General features: G+C 34.8%; 2 protein-coding genes across 12 annotated transcripts in view; both read right to left on the bottom strand.

The window, feature by feature from the left end:
- Positions 1-14988: 14988 nt before the first annotated feature.
- Shmt (serine hydroxymethyl transferase) lies at positions 14989-16832 on the bottom strand. The gene has a single exon (XM_011507405.1). It carries the CDS (start codon positions 16418-16420, stop codon positions 15032-15034), a length of 1389 nt encoding a protein of 462 aa, XP_011505707.1. The 5' UTR covers positions 16421-16832; the 3' UTR covers positions 14989-15031.
- Positions 16833-19296: 2464 nt separating this feature from the next.
- B52 (serine and arginine rich splicing factor B52) overlaps positions 19297-20881 on the bottom strand; it is a 28219-nt gene continuing 26634 nt past the window's right edge. For all 11 annotated transcript variants that reach the window (XM_011507316.1, XM_011507355.1, XM_011507340.1 and 8 more), the window contains 2 exons: positions 20429-20551; positions 19297-19880 (listed from right to left, as the gene is read on the bottom strand). In XM_011507316.1, coding sequence (XP_011505618.1) covers positions 19739-19880; positions 20429-20551 — 265 coding nt within the window. In that variant the 3' untranslated portion in view covers positions 19297-19738. The remainder of the gene's footprint in view (positions 19881-20428; positions 20552-20881) is intronic.

Genomic DNA, 20881 nt, shown 5'->3' with positions numbered 1-20881 from the left:
CATTCCATGATCGAAAAGTATCGAAAAACGCTCAAGTTACCTATGAGATTAGTGCTTAATCGTACAACTACGCGACACTCATAACGAGGAAGTGTATTAAAGTTTTACTGAAATCACATATCGCGATGACTTATTATTCCTGGCGCGTATTCACTTTTTGACGAATCAAATAATTATGAAATTGGCCCAGTCGCCCAGTCGTGACATCCAACTCCGAATATTTTTATTCCTTTGATCAAATAAATTATATTGATTAGTACAAAAAAAAAGTGAAAGAAAAAGAAAAAGAAAAAAGGGGTAGCGCCACGTTGAATATTTTTAGTCGAAACTATTAATTTCGCAAACACGACAAATGATTCATAACCTCTGTTGGTTTTAGCCGTATTCGTTATTATAATCACGAATTCGCGCCGGCCATTAACCCAAGTCGTCTCAAATAAACTTTTTCACTTTACAAAGGTGATAACAACAACGATAATAATAATAACAACAACAACAACAACAACAACAACAACAACAATAATCACGGTAATAATAACTATTATTACTATACGTCGTCGTTATTGTATATAATAACAATAATAAAAACAAAAACAAATAATAAAAAATAAAATAAAATAAAAGTGAAAGATTAAACGTGAAAAAAGTAACATTTTTCACGAATCAATCGTTATTACAACAAAGGCTTTAATTAAGGAGCCCCTATTGTTGTATTTTAATGCGCAATTACGTCTTAAGGGCGTAAAGGTGCGTTTATCATTCATCTTCACTTTTGAAATAATAAATGATCCTTACAGTAAATATAATATTCTATAATTATTTTAAAACTTACAACTCAGAATACCGATAAGAATTTCAATAGATTTTTAATCATAAAATGTAAATATATGTTAATCAGTGTTACACGAATCATTTGTAAAAAATAATCCTATCGAAGGTCATTGAGTCATCTCTTTAATACTTTATTTTTCATGCAGGTGTATACGAGCGTCTGCGATTTAAAAAAGAAAAAAAGAATTTTAACTGTCCGAGAAATTGGAATTCATTAATCATTAAATAATGTGCCTAGGTACCATTAAAATACCGTTATTAATAACAGCTAATTAGTTATATTAAATTTAAATTACAAATTTACCCGTGAAAAATGTGTTAATGATATATTTATACACACAAATAAAACATAAAATGTGATTAAGCCTACGTGTTATTAACTCTTAAATATATGCTTAATGCAACAGATAATTCATACAATAATAATTTTAATAATGGTATAAGTGGCTTGGCTCTACGAACTAAGCATTGGCCAAAAATTATTTATAAACTAGCAAATACAATTGCTAAATCGTATTGAACAAAATATCATTATCGCAACGAGCCAAATATTCCTTATTAACAATTAACAAATGGTCCAAAAATCAATATTCCATCAATATCTAAAAAAAATGTTTGCCATATTTGGCCTCTTGACTAATGATATACGAAAAATCCGCAGAATATTGCATACAAAAAACGCGCACTTAGCTTCCGATGCACGAGCTCCTCGAAATTCCAATTCACGCGAATCATACGCGTATGAAATTCGCAATTTGGTGCTCGAGACAGCGACACGTTTGCAGATAAAGCGGTAACCAAGATATAAGCTTCGCTGGCTTCTTGCGCAATCGTCGCCACACGAGTGTAATTTGCGCACGATAAAGGATATTGGAAAGATTTCCTTGTGATTGCGGAGCAGTCACTTCGACGATAACCGAATATTACAAATAATTAATCTTAATCTTTATATTAACTTGGTCGTACGAATATCCCATATTTGTTTCAACCCCTCTCCACCACCTCCCACTCCTCACCGCCACCTACCACCTACCACCGCCTATCACTCGAGAAAAGAAGGGATTTTACATTGCTAGAAGGTAGATACGAATTTAAGATTATTTTATCAAAATCTTCAATTTTCATAAGCGCGCTGACGATAAATAGGTAATTCCGATTATGCATGAAATGTATATCAAGCGTGCTTTAAAAATAAGATAACGATTTATGTTATTATTATTATTATTATTATTATTATTATTATTATTATTATTATTATTATTATAAAACGATAAGAATGTTATTAATTGGGAGATCAATTTGCGAAAGCGTTTGATAAACCGAATAAATAATAAATTTGTAAATGTAACCGCAGTGAAATTCATCCTCCGAGAATTAAATTGGACATAAACAATAAATGCCTTTTGATAAATGCAATTAATTGCATCAATTAATTGTCTTGTAGTAACGATAAATTTATCTCAACTACCTTGCTACAGAATAAACAATTAATCCGATAAGAGACATTATAAGATAATGTCAGTCCAAAGATTTGCGGTACGACATTGAAGCAAGTGTAATGCGAATTATAAGGAGCCCGAGCTCGAGGGACGTATAAAGATTCTTGTATATTGTGACCTCTAATTTTCTGATACAATAAACGAACTTATGACGCTCGCCTGCCCGGACGGACGTAACAGATAAGAAGGCAGGCGCGACGAAAAACTCGCCGACAAAACCGATGAATAAACTATACACTGGCATAAAAAGAGAAGAAAAGAAAAAAGAAAATGGCACTGGGGAGTGAAAAAAGCGCACCGCGATAACGAGAGGACTTTTAATTTTTTATACCCAGAGTGGGAAAGACAATAGGCGCAAAGTGCGTGTGGTAGATGGGGGGGGGGGGGGGGACGATAAATAGACTGACATTTGCCGAGCGGACAAAAGGCGAAAGTTCGCCCCTGCGGAGTAGTAGTAGCCCCCTCCAATAAAAAAAAAAAAAAAAAAAAAAAAAAAAAATAATAATAATAAATAAAAAATAAAATAATAAATAAATAAATAAAAAAGTCATTTAATCGCCGAATTTAATTCCCTCGATGTCGTCGTAGCCGATACTTTTAAAAATTTCACTCGTAAAAAGCGGATCTTGGATCTAGAGTGTAACTGTAAGTGAGCAACGCTCTACTTTAACGCTGAACGTTTGGTCGTCAGACAGGCGCAATTATGCAAAAATTAAGATAACTATTAGCTAATAAAGGCGCGAACAATAAACTTATTTTCGTCTAATCGACGTCATAATGCCAATTTGAAACGGCCAATGGTCGTCAATGATCGATGATTATAACTCGCTGCCACTCCGTACTTCTTTAAATGAAAATCTAATGATAATTTTAACACGGCGAATGTGAAATTGCTTGCCCCCCACACTGGTAAAAAATCTTCACAATCTTCACGGGAAGCATATTGTATGGATGGAAGCGTCTGTCAATTGCATCTGTCAAAGCCACGCCCCCTGCCATTGTTGCTTAGCTCGTATCAATCGTCTCACCATCAGCATCACCTCTCTGTGGATTTGCGTTTCAACGATGTTTTACATGGGAATGATCGAGTCTCGCCTTACTCGACTTATGCTCAACTTGCTACGTCGTTGGTAAAATCGTCGCGATATTGACGACTTAATTGCTTTCTTCGTAAGCAACGTGCCTATCGGCAGCGATTTTCGTCCAGTCTGCGCGCAACGAGTGTTACGAGTGTGTTGCATTAGCCTCGCAATGAAATACATCGATGTATCGTGGCTTATTTCGAATTGAGGCTTATTTATGTAAATGACGGTTTGTTTATGATCCTGTTTTACAAATGGAATTTTCGTCGTCGTCCTTTTAATGATTTAGCAATTGACAATGACGGAATATCCGCTAATAGGACGAGGCTCTTAATGATATTTCAATGATTCCCTCCCATGACATATTACCTACAATCAACATTTTAGCTTAGCCAGACAACGTGTTATGACTGCCAACTTGGTCATTTTTAACAACATTAAGCATTAAAGATCGTATTACTATAGCAATTTTTAAATATTTTCTTTCGCGTGCTTTTAATACAAGTGGTATTGAGTGTTGAAATTCCTATCGACGGTAGCATGTTTGGGCCGAAGTAAGTTTTCTCTGATTGCATTATATCATCCATTAGGCATTAAAAAATATCGTTTTTACGAAAATATCCTCACTGATAAAAATACTGTGTATCACAAGTTCAAACTGCACACAAACTTCTCTCTCGTATACAATTAAGTTTCATATCTAAATGTATACATCATTCGTATTATGACTGCAAAATATTTTAAAGAGAAGAAAAAGAATATATATGTATATATATATATATACATATATGCTTCGTTAATTCGACTTAATCGAATAATGCATACGAGTCTCAAATATCTTCATTTAGGCAACAAACATTTATTATTAATTTGGTGCAACATAATCTACTTTAAATCTACGATTTTATCTACTTTATTTCAAAACAACTATATTTAATTATATTTTTCAGCGATATTTATTGTCATACGTTAAATATTCGATCAATTAAGATAACCAAAAAATTATTACCCAATTGTATTTTCTACGTTCTCTCTCTCTCTCTCTCTCTCTCTCTCTCTCTTCAAATATAGAAGATTACTATCGTGCATAAATTAATCTAATAATATATGTCTTAATGTTGAATAGTGAAATTATGATATTTCATTGTTGGAAGCGAATGAAAATTTCGCCAACGCAAACAACATTGGATGTTTGTAATAAATCGTATCAGGTAATCTTAAAAGAAACAAAAATTTTTTAATTATAAATACAACCTTATTGTAATATAGCTGTATTGCTGGCAAAAATTAACCACTAATGATCACCTGGGTGTCAACCACATTGAGTTAATCATCGCGAAAGAAGGCTCCCCCTTATAAGGCACTCATTTTACATAAAAGTCCCACTCGTTTGATTTTTAATTTACTAACTCATTAACGAAGGACGATGGATCGTTTTAAAAACTTACTATGCGTCTCTTCCATCTAGCCTATCTAAGGGCATAAAAAATAATTGATAGAACCAAAGGATTCGGTACAGTCCTGACTTTGACAAGTATTGATTTCCAGTCCAATTTGCATAACCTCAATTGCCAATGTGTACCTATAAATTCAGCATTACAATAATCATTCGTCATTTCGGATATTTTACTGTAAAATGAGAATTTTTTTTTAACAAACGCAATATTAATAGATTTTTAACGCACTTGGATCGATTAATTTAAAACATTTAAAAACACGAGGGACAATACGATAAGATTATTATCAGCCCAACGATGGAATACGCTATTAAAATGACATCCCGCTTCAACATAATTTAGTCACGCAATGACTAAGAGTAAATACATTAGACGAATTATGCACATAGTTACATCAGTCTTGCATAAAAAGTATTGGATAACGATTTTTTTTTATTTTTCATTTTACAGAAAGTGGCAAAAAGAGTAATTCGAGGGCTTGCAGCTGACAAATTCATCGTTCCAATCATTCGTCCGACATCTTAAAAACACTTTTGATCTGAAAAGCCAACTTCGAGACCACCGATTATAGAAGACTCGATCAAATTTCAATCGTCATCCATGAGATAAAGCTCTTGATAATCCACCAAGTGCATGATGAATGATGCGCTTCAATCTGCCAGGAGCGCGCCATATGCACAGCACGAGCCTTTCGGTGATCTCGTATCTCTAAGCGCCGAGAACGTGTGTAAAAAGACAAAGAAAAAAGAAAAAAAGACGTTCCAGGGCGGTAGCTCTCGGGGAGATTTGCGCGGCTAAGAGCGCGCGCGTGCGAGAGAGAGAGAGAGAGAGGGAGGGAGGATAGGGAGGGAGGAGTCCTCCTCCTTCATTGACATTCGACGGCGTCGTTGACGGCAGGATCGATTGGCGCGCCACTTCCGCTCCTCATCACGGCATTTTAATATCAAATTTTTTTCCCGTTCCGGCCGGCCAGCACACGCAACACCTGCAAGTACGTGCGCGTCCGTCGCCGAGTCACCCCGAATGACATCTGCCACCTTGGGGGCTCGGGAACCCGTGGCTCTCGACCTCTCGGCAAAGCCACGACGCGTTCATCCTGTTCTTTTTACCAAGGATTGTGTATAGCTGGTGAAAAACGAAAATACGACCTGTCGTGGACGATGGGGCGCAAGCGTTTGTTGCGCGACGAAACTTTTCACTTCATTAAATCGGTAATTAAAACAGTGGATTTACTACTCTATCGAGTAAGTGTTTATGCGCTTAGATGTAGATAATGAAAAAGGACGGTTATAATATAAATATAAAACCTTTCGACAAATTCATTAGCAGCCATGTGTGCGAGCATAATAATAATTATGGGATTAAAATTATTCGATTGGCGCGCTCGCGTTTAATAAGGCTGAAGCCGCAACATAGACCATAATTCGCTTGCTCTCTCTCTCTCTCTCTCTCTCTCTCGGTACTTTTGCAAATTCGTTAATAATAAGCGGTGTAGTAGCTTCTTGGGTACACTTATGCATTATTATTACGAGAATTGCAGTAGCTGATTGTTGCTCCAATTCTTGTTTCTAAATCTTTTCCAATATTACATTGGTTATCCAAAGTCTACTTAATGACCATTGGGTAGGGTTAAGGTTTAACTTTTGAGATCTCGTATCGCCAGATATTTAAAAACCTCGATGTTTATCGTATAAAATGAAATATGTATATATATATATATATTTTTTTTTTAATTTATATAATGCTCTAACTGTAATTCGTGTTTTAAAATTTGCCTGAATATACATTCGTTCCTATCCTTTTACATGTTTTTCATCCCCTAATTATCGACGAATGTTTATTGGCGCTATTAAATTTCTGATTTAATTACAAATTGTGAGTTTTTGAAATTCTTGAAATCGTTAAATTATCACGTATCTTGCTAAAATTTCAAAACCTCGTGGACTCTCTAAATTTCAACTCAAAATTTCAACAATCCTCCAATATTCAAATTTTCAAGACAAACGATCGAAATGACAAATCGAAAGCCCAAAATCTATGTATCGAAACACTTGGCTTATTTTAATTGATCTAATTATACTCTAAGCCTTAATTTATTAAAATCGATAATCGAATGTTGTTCTTAGAAGAGAAGTGCCGGTGACGCGTAGGGATTAAAAATATATGAAAACAGAGCGGCAATCGGAACAGACTTCACGAAAATTGTGCAGACAGTGTATTCTGACCGAGACATTCTTGCCGCTTGTCATCCGGTGGCATGAATCATCCGCATTTAAATGTAATGCACACGGCGATAAAACGCCGGAATCGCCTTCGCGCGAAACTAAAACGGCCGAAACTTATCGGTAGACTTGGTTCAAACGGGAGGGGAAAACAAGAAAGAAAGAATGAAAGAAAGAAACGAAAAGACAAAAAAAAGCGATGTCGGTAGCGGGCGAGGCAGCTCTAAAGTCAGCAACAAAAGAGCGTTCATCCGAAAAAAACGTCCCCGATTTTCCAAAGTTCGCGCAGAGTCGCGGCAGGATCGAGCAAAATGGCAGATTATCCTCGACCAACATCCCGAGTCCTTGCACTTTCGGCCGTCCATCCGCCCCTGTTCCTCCTCCTCCACCCAACCGCCACCCACCATCCAACCCCCCCCCCCCACATTCACATCCACATCCACATCCTCTTCCTCCTTCTCCTCCTCCAGCGGACTGCGCCTACGTTCCGCGTACGCACACACCCCTGCAGCCGAGCAACGCCCGTGGCGCGCGCGCACGCACGCACGCACGCACGCACAAACACACTCACACGTATGCAGGACTGACCCGCTCACCCCGGCGTGTCGTCCGATTGAATAAAAAGCCGTTGAGGGAAAACAAAAAAAAGGCCGTGGTCGGGATAAAGGGGCAACAAAGTTAGTCGCATGAGCCGGGGAGCTTGACTCGCCGAGGGCTGCCAAAGTCGAGATGGTACTGCAGGGAGGTACGTGGGTGGCTGAGTACGAGCGATAAAAAAAGAAGGGAAGAAGAAGAACGATAAGAAGGTGGGCTTACTCTACTTACCGGCAGTGACGCGGGAGCAAAGTGGCGTCGCGGCGTTTAAAGCAGGACCTTCGGCAGCAGAGGGAAGAACGTAGACTGGCGCGATTCGACCGGACGACGACGACGACGACGATTCCTCTCTCCTTCGTAAAGCGCTCCTCTCGGCCTCGGAGGCGCCACGCCAGCGCATGCGTACGCGGGCCCGTCTTTCTCCCACTTGCGTCGGTGGCTGATGATGACGACGACGACGCCGCTGCCGCTGCCGCCGCCGCCGCCGCCGCCGCGACCACCACTATCGCCACTACTGCCACCGTCACCACCACAACCGCGTCCCTGACAGGATGAAACGCGAGGTCCAAACTCCAAGCTCGAGCAGTGCCCCAGAGTGTGCGTGTGCGTGTGCGTCGGCTGTCCTTATCGACACTGACTCTCCATTAGGATGGGGCACATTGTGCGCGCGAACCGCTGCTCGTTCTATCGCTTACCGGCTGCTGGGACAATCGCCGCCTATGAATAAGGGGCACATCGAAAGCGAATTAGATTATCGATCGTTATTTCCTTGAATTGATTATTATTTCATTGCAGATCGGCGCATGCAATTACGAATGGCTAATGGCTAATGGAAATCGTCATCAATCGTCGTCAATCGCCATCCTTTCACAAGGTACTTTAAATTGTGCATTTATCTTAGATGTGAACACTAAATCGTCGCTATGTTTTGACCAATCCCTATAAAAAATTGAATTTTATTTGAAATACTTTCGGAAGTAGCGTGGAAAACGTTATAAGAATTATAATCGTTTTGAGTAAGATATGAGAAAATTCTCCACTTCGTGTATACGTTTGTAAATTTAGTTACATACTCAAATCAGTAAGGATTAGTAAAAATTCATTTCTTTCATGTTCTATTATTGAAATATGTTGTATTAGATGTTGTATTATTGAAATATCGTTGTATCGGCATTCGTAACAAATTCAACATCTGTATTATACAAACATAAAAATTATATTTCTTCAATATTGCTAATTTGATTGTTTATTATAATTATATCGGCCGTATGTAATTTTCCCTTCATTTTTTCAATTACACATTGGAAAAGATCAATATCCATATCGAGTGTTAAGAATTCAGAAAATCCACACAAAAGTGGTGGACAAGCGATAGAAGTGAAATAATAATAATAACAACGCGTTGAAAGTACCGAAAGAGCGGGTATGAAGGCATAAATATTATCTTCTTTTTTATGTTTGCAATTATTGTTTTAAATCGATCGTTTAATGTCGACCACAATGTAGCATAAATAATTGAATTTTATTTACTAAATTTGTTTATTATACTGTTCATGAGTAAATAGGTTTTATGTGCAGGTGTGGACGCCGGTGCGCGTGTAATAAAAGTATAAAATTTAACTTCATTAATTGTTGTGGATAAATATTGAAACGAATATTGATGTAAAATTAGAAAAATTTGGTAAAATTTAAAGATTCAGAAAAGAAATTCACTTAAATAATTTTTATACTTTTAAGAAAGAAACAATTTAAGTAAGTATAAAATTTATTATAAATACCAAAACTTGAATTACTATATACTACTATATTGTGTCATTATTTTTCTAGGTAAAAGAAAAAGAAAAAGAAATTTCTTTATCCAAATGGGCTTACAAAATTTGTTGTAAAAACCAGCTATGTAACGATGTTTTGTTTGATTTTGTTTTGTTAATTTTTCTGATTAAAGTTACGATAAAGTCAGTGAAGAATCTTTTTACTTTTTAATAGATACTTAGACAGTAAGCAGTAGAATATCAATACAATTTACAGCGCAAAGTAATAATACATTGTATGTAACAATATTATTTATTAAATAAATATTTTCAGGTGGCTTAAGCGATTAGCCTGTCCAGTTGCACATTAACATTTAATGATAAGCAACGGATGCTTTGGTTTAATTCAAGAAAGAAAAATCATGGATAAAATAAAAGTTTATGAAATAGTGTAAAAGCAGATATATTTCTTTTAGCGATACAAATTTATTCACATTGGATAAAGCATTATAATAATGATAATATGGACACTTTTGTTCGATGCAATTTATTTATTTTATATATAATTTATATAATTATTTCATTACCTATCAAGGTATTGTGGAATATTATTGATTTATATATAATATTTAACAACAAAGTTAAACAACAAAACAAATAAACAAAAATATTTGTAATTTATAAAAATAATATAAGAAATGATAAAGTGATAGGATAAATTTTGTAGAAAAATGACTTTGAAAGGAACAAAAAAAACAAGAATGTCCGTGATAACGTAATATTACAATACCAATCACTTTTACACAAATAATAAATACCGTCCCTTGTAATTTATAAATTTCGATAGATGGTCAGAGATTTATTCATATTTTTATTAATGCTTTATCGAGAAAAGTCGTCGTTCCTATTCCACCGATTTGCGCTCGTAGATGTAAACAAAAAACCTAACCTTTAAATCTTAAAGAAAACAGGCAATCACCGGCCATGAGACAGTGAGCAGACGTCGAGCGGCGATTTGATTGTGGTAAGAAGAGTGAAAGGGGGATAGGGATAAGGACCGAGGCAGGCTGAAGCTGATCACGTATCAACGAGTTTGATATTATTTATTCAAACTATGCTAGAAGTGTTACGGACCATTTTCTACTTCCTCATTTTGTTTGCTTTTTACTATATTATTCGCGTCGTGGTCGGAGCACGAGGGCCCAGGGGCAGTCCACCACGGCTCTTGTCCTCTTCGCCTTCCCGTTCGATTAAAAAGAGATCGAAGTAGATAGAATCGAGACAAATAGAGGACGAGTGGATGGATTTAAGCTTGTATCGCTTAAATTATTTCAGGATATCAATGCCTATTGTATGGCATTTTGTTATGAAAAACTTTTGCGCTTCGCGAGGATTGTCATGCACCCCTTGGGCAACTCGTACATGTGCTTTAATAATTTTGTCCACTAATAATCATAGGCCCATCGTAGCGTTGCAGACTTGAAGCGACACTTCGAGAAAGTGCAATTGTTTGGTATTTATTTTATATGGACGCGGTACAATTGCATGCAGATAAGATGGGAAAGCTTGACGAATAAAATATAGGAGAGGATAGATTTTAAGAAATAAACTTGCGAATGTGAATATTTCCTCCTTCACTGAGTTATATAATCAAGCGGATAAGACGTTTTTCTCATAATGGCACTTTAATAGCCGTACGAGGCGTATAAAATATCGAACGCTCCACGTCAAGTGCCTATTGTATATTGTTTAAGCAGCTGATCGTTGCTGGTGCATTATCGTATATAACACTGATGCTTCCTAGAGCAAACGGGTTCGTCTACGTGACGAAGACAGACTTGGCATCTAAATAAGCCGAGAGATAAGAAAGAAAAAAAACACATCGATTATAAATGACTATGGGGAGGTGATTCACAACGATTTGTTATCCATGTTCCGTGTCGTGTGCATTGGACGTACTCGTCTCGTACGCTGGACCACGATTACGATCGTCCGTAAATTGTCGTGCATACGGGATGCACAAGTGCCAGATCATTTGGAATATTTCTTTTGGCTTTGTTGGAATTTAAGTAACCTATGGCATGATATTTATTCGTAAAGCTATTCATCTCGTTAGTATCTCGATTAAATTATAGTTGTGTCGAGCAATAATAGCTCTACAACTTAAAAGCCAATTATTAAACTTGGAAATTAAGTTCCATTGTGAAATAAAGCATTAAGGATGATTAATGTGCTGTTTTAGCAAAATTGGGACGCTATTATCTATGATCGTCGGAGCGTTTCGCGGTCGTGAGCTCGCGCTTGAATGCAATACATAAATATCAAATAAACCATACATTGCGAAGTTCCAGACGCTTAAAGCTCGATGCACATTTGTCCATTCGCCTGTTGTATGACGATATAAATTTCTTTCGTCGTCCGAAGGCATCGTCCGATTAGGCAATGTCAAGGAAGCAAGGAACGGTTGCTTCTTAATTGTTGCCTCGTTTTGAGTTGTTATCGATATGGCAGCATCCCTCCTTAACGTAAATTATAATCATTATTAATTTATTAACGTAAGGCATTGCACCGGATATTAATTCTGGGCTGTATTAATTCTTCTTGTTTTATAAAAATAATTATTGTTATACAGTATATATTAAACTCGGCTGTACAATTATTATATGACAACTAGTAATGATTTAATAGACTTTTTCATAATTGGATAAATTCCCGGCGTACGACCAGCTACGATCGAACGATCGAGGCGCATTAATAACATACGCATTTATTCATGTCGTATAATCGATAATTACTAATTTGCCAAGTCTAGTGTTTAGATAGCAAAACAATTAAAATGTTTTGCGCCCGGTGTAACTTAGGATTTAATATCGATATTTTTAATTCTCCGCGTGTAACGTTTAGATAATGAAACACAATTACGCTTTACCGAATGTTGCTACAAACGTTAAATAGCACGTACAGTTGTATTTTATATCGATAGCCCTCTAAACATTATTTTCGTGCGAAATTTTAGCATTATCGTTGTTAGCAAAAATATGAAAGTCGCATTTGAGACCGAGTTTGAGAGCAAAATTGTCGTATCTATCCTTATTATTAATATTACTGGCATTCGAATATTTATAAATCGAATCAATTAAGAAATTTTTAATCCAGATTTATAATGGCATTGGCTGTTAGTTTTGGGATGAAATTAATTATTGAGGATACTGCAAGCCATTAAAATAAAGATAAGATATATAAACACATCAAGTTTTAGAACGTGTTATATTAAATAAATTCCTTATTCGACATACAGCTGACACTTATTTTCAAAAATATAAGATAAGATTCTTTATTTTATCATTAAACGAATGCTACAAATTAAAATATTAACGTTATATATTATATATTATAATAATTAAATGAAAATGTTACGATTGCAATTTCTGTCATTGCTACTAACTAATCGAATTATTTCACTCACACGTGACTAGTGACACTCCCTTCATCTACATAATTAAACAATTTCCCGTTCAAATGTAAAAAAACACGCATTAAAAGTGTCTGGCACAATCACTCGAAGGATTATACAAATTATTAAATGTAGGGAGATATTAAAAGACAAGTAGATGGGCATAAAATTGACAATTTGATATTGTAAAAGTGAAAAGTCGACACCCATTACGTATTACCGACTTCACGCAATATAAGGAAGGTATGTTGTTTGTTTTGTTCTTCTTGTTTTCCTTTTTTCTTTTTTTTTTCTTCCAATCTGCTTATGCTCTGCATTTCAGACAATTCGCGCGCGTGTGTACGTGTGTCTAATCAACGTATTTACTCGATCCTTCGAAAGGCACTGAAGCATAAATATTAGATTTGTAAATGAAGGAGGGTCGATTTTTAAATAATGAAACAGGTTCCGAAGCCTTCGAATGCATACGTCGTAGCTTCTAGAAGGCAACGATTTTATGAAAAGTTTGATGCGTACTTTTATGAAGAGTCACGGCCAATTAATTATTAATAACGATGGTCATTGTCATCCCAATGGGGTTGAATCCAACAGGAAAAGTGAATATTCCAATGTCATTTCGATTTTCAAATCATGATTTCTGAAATTTGAAGCTCGTAACACAATAAAATTCGAATTTGAAAAATGCTGCGCTCCCTCAAATAATCATTTTATTCAATTTTCTTCGTTTTTCAGTTCATGAGAAATCAATGGTGATTGAAACTGAAATTTAAACGCCAATCTAAATCACTTTATACAAATTGTATAGATACATTAACCGAGGGGGAGTCTTCGACTTCTCACGGTTATTCAGTTTCCATTATGATTTACCGTCCAAGCCATAGTATATGCAATAATCACGTGCAATGTCAAATCAGACAACAAAATCGTTCGCAGAATTTTATCTTTAAACATGCACGGACTCTAAGCCAAGAAAGTCTATTGCACAACAATCTTTGCCCCTCGATTCTTTCATTTCGAATATTTATTCAATTAATAAATCGTTGGCATTTTAGAAAGTCGTTGCAGATTTTTCTTGCGAGAATGAATATATCGGAAGAATTAAAAAAAAAGAATAAACATAAAACAAATCTTGTCAAGCTCTGTTATATTTCTAATCGTATTAATGATAGTCGAGTTAAAATTTAATATAATATTTATATTTCCAGTTATATGATAAATTTGAGAGTAAATCGATCTAACGATGCGATCGATTATTTTTTAGCGATAGACAGTAATATTGTGTAGTTTTTTCTTCTGCTGATGTTTACGAAGTTATGGGTGAAGTAAGTTTTGTAAAATTTACTTCGCAAGTGATGCGATTAATTTTTTCATACTAACGCCGAATTAATTCGAATCTTCGATAATTTCAAGTGCACGTGTTGATATATTATCTAAATATTGTCTTGGATAATCTAAGAAATATTATCATAAAAGATAATTGTTGTTGCAGCAAGAACATACATTTTTCCAATATGAGGAGTAAGATTAATCATCATTAGGGAATGAATATCGAATACCGCATTAAGATTTTGAATATATCTCCCACGACTTTGTATCATTTATCATGGCCAAGTAACAGTCTATTCATGATATATTGTAGCATATGCGTAAGTGTAAATCGAGAGTTCTTCAATATTGACTAATAAATTTATCTAAAGTAATTTGAGATTTGTGCCTCTGTTCAGCGAGTTATCATATTGCAATGGCATGTTTATGAAAATAAAAATTTCTTTAAAAGCCGGGGAATAAAAATAAATTAAAAATACTTTTCCCGTATTAACGCCATTAATACTGTTATGTTTGCGTAAATTCAAACGTATCAATATTATTTGAAATTCCAATTTCAAACCATTAACAAACGAAGGATTAACTTGCAGTGCAAGTATTGAAAATTATTAGCCTAAATTGTAAATTGAAATATATATGTTGTTAATTTAGCTTATTTGATATTTAAAAAAAAAACTAAGCACTTTATCTTTTTTTTTTTAAATTTATTAAAATATAGCATCTTTCTTAAAAAAAAAAAAAAAAAAAAAAACCAATACAAATATTATGTAGAAAAATAGATAAATTGTGGATTAATGTATATTATAAAATATCCTTTAAAAAAGTCCAGGTAGAGGAAATTTGCCTGCAAAATTTTCCACTTCCTCTTTTAAATCGTTTACTTTTTGTTGAATCGTAGCATCGCTTTTTAAGACATTATTAAAATCTACAAGCTTTGGTCCAGATTTTAATGTTATCTCATTTGCCAACTGTAACCCTTTATGAATGTAGATAGCAACTCGATCAAAGTCTTCTTCTTTTAAACCTCGTGTTGTTAATGCTGGTGTACCAAGTCTCAAACCATGAGGATTAAGAGCGCTCTTATCACCCGGGACTGTATTTTTATTGCACGCTATGGAAATTGTTTCCAAAACTTTCTCAGCCTTAGATCCCGTAAGATTATTAGAACGCAGGTCAACCAGCAGCATATGCAGATCGGTACCATCTGTGCTGATTTTGTAACCCAAGTTCTGTAGCTGACTACACAGTCTCTTCGCATTGGCCACCACTTGCTCTTGATACTTAAAAAAATTATGTGTGGTAGCTTGCTTCATAGCGACGGCTATTCCAGCAATGGCATGGTTGTGAGGACCACCTTGCAAGCCTGGAAAAACTGCTTGGTTAATTTTGTCCTCTAAATCGTACATTACCGTTTCTCCATTTTTCCTAATATCTCTTATCCCTTTCCGATAAAATATTACTCCAGCACGCGGCCCTCTCAGTGTCTTATGAGTGGTCGTCGATACCACATCGCTGTACTTAAACGGTGATGGTATAATACCAGCTGCGACTAAGCCAGCTATATGTGCCATATCACTGAAGAGATAAGCATTATTCTCATCCGCTATCTCTCTAAATTTCTTATAATCCAAACATCTACTGTAGCAGGAGACACCAGCGATAATGATTTTAGGCTTAAACAGCTTGGCATCGTAAGAAAGCTGATCGTAATCGATGAGACCGGTGTCCGGGTTAACCTTATAAGGCATGGATTCGAAGAAAATCGACGTGGCAGAGATCTTCTTGTTATTTGTGAAAAAGCCATGGGTCAAGTGGCCACCATCGGGAAGATCCAAGCCCATAATGCGACCATGTGGCTCCAAGAGGCCAGTATAAACTGCAAAATTTGCTGGACTCCCAGAGTACGGTTGAACGTTACACCCCCACTCGCTAGGGCTCAAACCAAAGGCTTCCAAGCATCTCCTCTGAGCCAGTATCTCAATCTCATCGATATACTCGTTACCTCCATAATACCTTTTCCCTGGCAGACCTTCGCTATACTTATTGTGCAAGCAAGAGCCTAGGCACTGGAGGACGCTTCGAGAGGTGAAATTCTCACTGGCTATCAACTCAAGGCCCAATCTCTGCCTCTCGCTCTCCTGAGCAATAATCCGATAAAGTTCCGGATCGTACTCCTCAAGGTCTTTCTCCAACATGTCATTCATTTTCGTTGGTAAAAGAGAAACTGCCGTCGCACTACTCGAAAACGATACAACCAAATACGTAATACGCTCTCAATAAGCCTGGCTGGCTATCACCAGTAGTTTTCCCAATAAACAATACAACCTCGTTAGAACGCTCGTTGCACTCGATCGTGTTATTACGCGTATGTAAGGAAGCGAAGTCGAGCTGTTGCTGTTACCGAGTCTCGCGTCAACTAGCGAGTCGAAAGACATGCAGCGATGAATATAATCATCACTGATTTAACGGCTCCAGGAGGGAAAATCTCGTTTCTCGTGCCCCCTCCGACAACCAGGTACCGGCGGACGAGGCGACTCGAGTGCTCTGACCTCTTGCTACTCCCACTCCACGATTCTCGGTAACACGAGGTGGTCCCATTTCTCTTCACACTTTTCCTAGTTTATAATCCCTAGAATTGCTAGTTACTTCTCTAATTACTTACTTATCGTGGCTGGCTGGTTAGATTAAAAAATCATGCCAATGGCCGATTGGCTGGTTGAATAAAAATACAATGCCAATGCAAATGCGATGTCTTCTATTTGGGGAGAAACTTTGATCGATATCCATTACTTGGCAATTGATTATTAGTCCCATCAATGCAACGCTACTCGATCTCGCAATCACCAAACCGCAGTGGCAACACCTTGGCGCAAAATTCCTACAACTTTACCTCCAGATAATTTTAATTATTCATTAGCCATTAAAACGGTGTAGGATATATTGTCACGATGTTATTATTGAAATTCTCGCGCTGCCGCTTTTCATTACTATACTCACCTCAGACAATGACAACGGCCATTTTTTCTTACTTTTGAAAATTTTCTACTCCGCATTTAGGTAATATAATTTTCCCTCCTTTTCGCCACTTATAGCATACATTTTCAAGTCTGATGAGAAGACGACAATGGAAATGAAGTACAATTGCTTTTACTAGCGCGACTGCTTTCTCATATTAACATTACTATTTAAAAAACTATCATAAGATTCGATATTATTTTAATCGATTGTTCGGAATTCTAGAAAAAAAAAACTGTTACCACCATTACGTTACACTTCACCCAGTTAATTTCAATGTATCTTTGAAAATTATATTATTTAAATACGAAATATTCAATAGGAGGACGTAGTAATCCCGATCGTATCTAATAAATATATCACGACTATTACATTATACCCGTTTATTACTAACGAACGATGTATAATTGTAAATAATTTTAAAAAATTTACTTTACGATCAAGGTACAATCTTTAATAGTGCCCTCTATGCACAAAAATCAACTAACTATAACGAGAAATACTAAATACTCGATTGTAAATTCAAAATTTTACATGCATTTTTCCTCTCTTTAGGTTGTTTTTTTTTGGAATATGTACAATAATTCGATAAAATCATTATTCTTATAAGCGCAAACAAAGGATCGTTAAATTTGTCAACTGTTAACCATTTAATATCTAATTGTTGCTTAAATATGATGCAAATACAAATGTATATCGAAATGAAACTCTTTTTAGAAAGTATTTTTTTTAAATACGAAAGCCCATTTATTCACAGCGTCGGACAAAAATGATAAATTTGTCAGTAGAATGAAAAAAATTGCATATTATTTTTAAATGAAAATTTCACTCAATAATCATATATGTCGATTTCTACCTAAAATGGCAGCTGGATAACAGAAAACTTGGAAAATACGATTAAAAATAATAAGAAAACGTTTTTATTTTCAATATTAAGACATAATTTTTGAACAACGTACAATTCATAATAAATTAAAACATTTTTTTTTTCCAAACATACTTCTAACTAGGACAAATTACTTTATATAGAAATTTTGCTTTCCATTTATTTAATTTCTTTCAATATAAGCTTGCAAATGATTTGCCATTATATACTAATTTAATAAGTCTACAAAATTTGAAATATTGTTTTGTTGATCATTTCCTTACACTTTATTTTTATTTTAAATTGTTTTCCAATTTATGGAAAGGGAAAATCATAGAAAATTTATAAAACATACTTAAATTTATATTAATCTAAAATGAATGCAAGTAAATATTTATTTAGATCTAGAACAAAAAAAAATTGGTATACTAATTATATTCAAGTACATCCAAATTAAAAATTATAAAAGAAAATTATATCTTTATCTTTATCTTTATTTTTATTATTATCATTATTACTGTTATTATAATAATTATAAATTAATTAAAATATTAATTTTCCAAGGAAAATGTTGAATTTTTAAACAAATTTTGCTGCTTAGCCAAATTATCGTCCAACAAATCCTTCGAATGGAGGAAGAAAAAAAAATTAATAACAAAAATAATAATAACTTTGCATTAAAGGAAAAGTATTTTATAATTACGTGATTTCATTTCCTAATTGAACTTTGTAAAAATATAGTAATTGTAAGGTAATCCACGATTCAATGTATGTATTCTCTCTTTTTATTCATGACAGTAAGACTTAGTACTATATTTAATACACATCACATAATATTCCTTAAAGTACTGCAATAGGGATATATACAAAAAAGCCAGGATATTCCTTATGATATGGAGGGATAGCCTCACAAAAAAAAAAAAAAAAAAAAAAAAAAAAAATAATAATAATTATTCTTTTTATGACAATCAATTTAATTAGGAATTCACTGCGATTGCTGCACGCTATTATCTAGATTTGTTGTTGTTGTTGTTGTTGTTGTTGTTTATATTTACCGTCGCAGTTATTGTATAGTTTACGGATATTTGTATTTATAAAAGAATTATTATATTTCAAAATAAATTTTCAGTGTGATAAGAATAATTAATGTAAAATAGCGAGTATACCATCATTCACAATTTAGAAATCATTTTATATCAACTATTTCACACATTTTCATTTTACTTTTCTGACTTGCCAACACACATCGGAATACATTGATACAGAAGATCTAATGCAACCCGAGCAGCGCACAAGAGTCAATACATCATTACTGTACACATTATTTTATATTTATTTTATAGCCTTGAACTCGGTAAGCATTGTAATCAACCATTTTTTATAAAAACATTTTACGTGCTTTCAAAAATGCATATTTTGAAAAGAGAATGATCAAAAATACGATAACAAACATTGTGTAATTAGTAATAATTAATAATTAAGTAAAAGTAGAAATTCGCGCGTAAGATTAGGTCCTGATATCGACGAGTGCGAAGAGTGATTGATTGGGTTCTTGAAATGTATATAATTTTTTTCAAATGTAAAAAATCGGCAAAGAAACTATTTCTTTTCCAAGTCAAGTGTTCAATGGCTCATCGACAGTTCAATCATCTTTCTGTTTCTCTGGCGACTTGTCGCCGTTCATTGGGGATGGAGAATGGCTACGACTCTTGCTATGTTTACTTTCTGAAGGTGATCTGGACCTGTCACCTCTGGAGCGTTCACGACTCTCTCGCGATCTTTCTCTGGAAGAAAAAAATTTTTTTTTTTTTTTTTTTTTTATAAGTAACTCAATTCACCAAGCGCGACCGTATAATTTTCGGACGCGCAATTTAAGAGAAATTATAGTCAGAGCTTAAAATGTTAATATATCTCAAAATGTTCTCAATATTCTCTATATAATAAAATCATCGTGACTCGTGAAGTTGTTTGGGCGTATTTGAAATTGTATTATTAGGAGTAATACCAAAAAGAGAACACGAAGGCTAGTGAATGATAACACGTCTTTCCAAAATAATGAATTTAATAATAATGCGAGGCTGTTATCGTATGTCGATACTCGTTAACGAAAGCTGGCGCATTAAAATAAATCCATTCGACGATTTTTAATGCATTAGAATTACACATTAAGCCGAATAATGGCAAGTTTTAATTCCAAATTACCAAGATGTTTATTTAACTATAGCGGGAATTTTCTACCTCTCAATTTCAAAAATACGCGAATTATTATTAATATTTCTAAACTAACAAACACAATCTTTTTTACTTTATAGACTACTGCTTCTATACTTACTTTGAGGGTGATTTAGCTTTTGATTTTGATTGAGATCTAGATTTTGACCTGTCATTCTTTGACCTAGAACGAGATCTGGATTTGCTCTTTGACTTAGACTTAGACTTTGAACGATCTCTTGATCTGAAAAATGTTCGACTGTCATTTATTTACATTAACGTCCGCGAAAAATGGAGAGACATTGCAAATTTGTGGTTTTTATATTACTAAAACGGTGCACGGTGACATACATTAATGTTTCGCAAAACATGTTTTTAACGGACTTGGTAAAGTTATATAATAGATATTGAGTAATTATGTTTCTTTACGCTGTAAAGAAAACCTTGAATGTTGAGAGTGTAAAAAAGCTCAAGCTATGTACAGAACTAAATGTATTCTGATAAATTACAAAGTGAACTAATAACTCCAGATAAGCATTTTATTCAAAAATACATATCAAAATTGGGGGGGCGG

This window comes from Ceratosolen solmsi, unplaced genomic scaffold, assembly GCF_000503995.2.
Source record: "Ceratosolen solmsi marchali unplaced genomic scaffold, CerSol_1.0 scaffold10, whole genome shotgun sequence".
Taxonomy (NCBI): domain Eukaryota; kingdom Metazoa; phylum Arthropoda; class Insecta; order Hymenoptera; family Agaonidae; genus Ceratosolen; species Ceratosolen solmsi.
The sequence above is the reverse complement of the archived record's forward strand: the minus strand, read 5'-3'. Positions and strand labels throughout refer to the sequence as shown.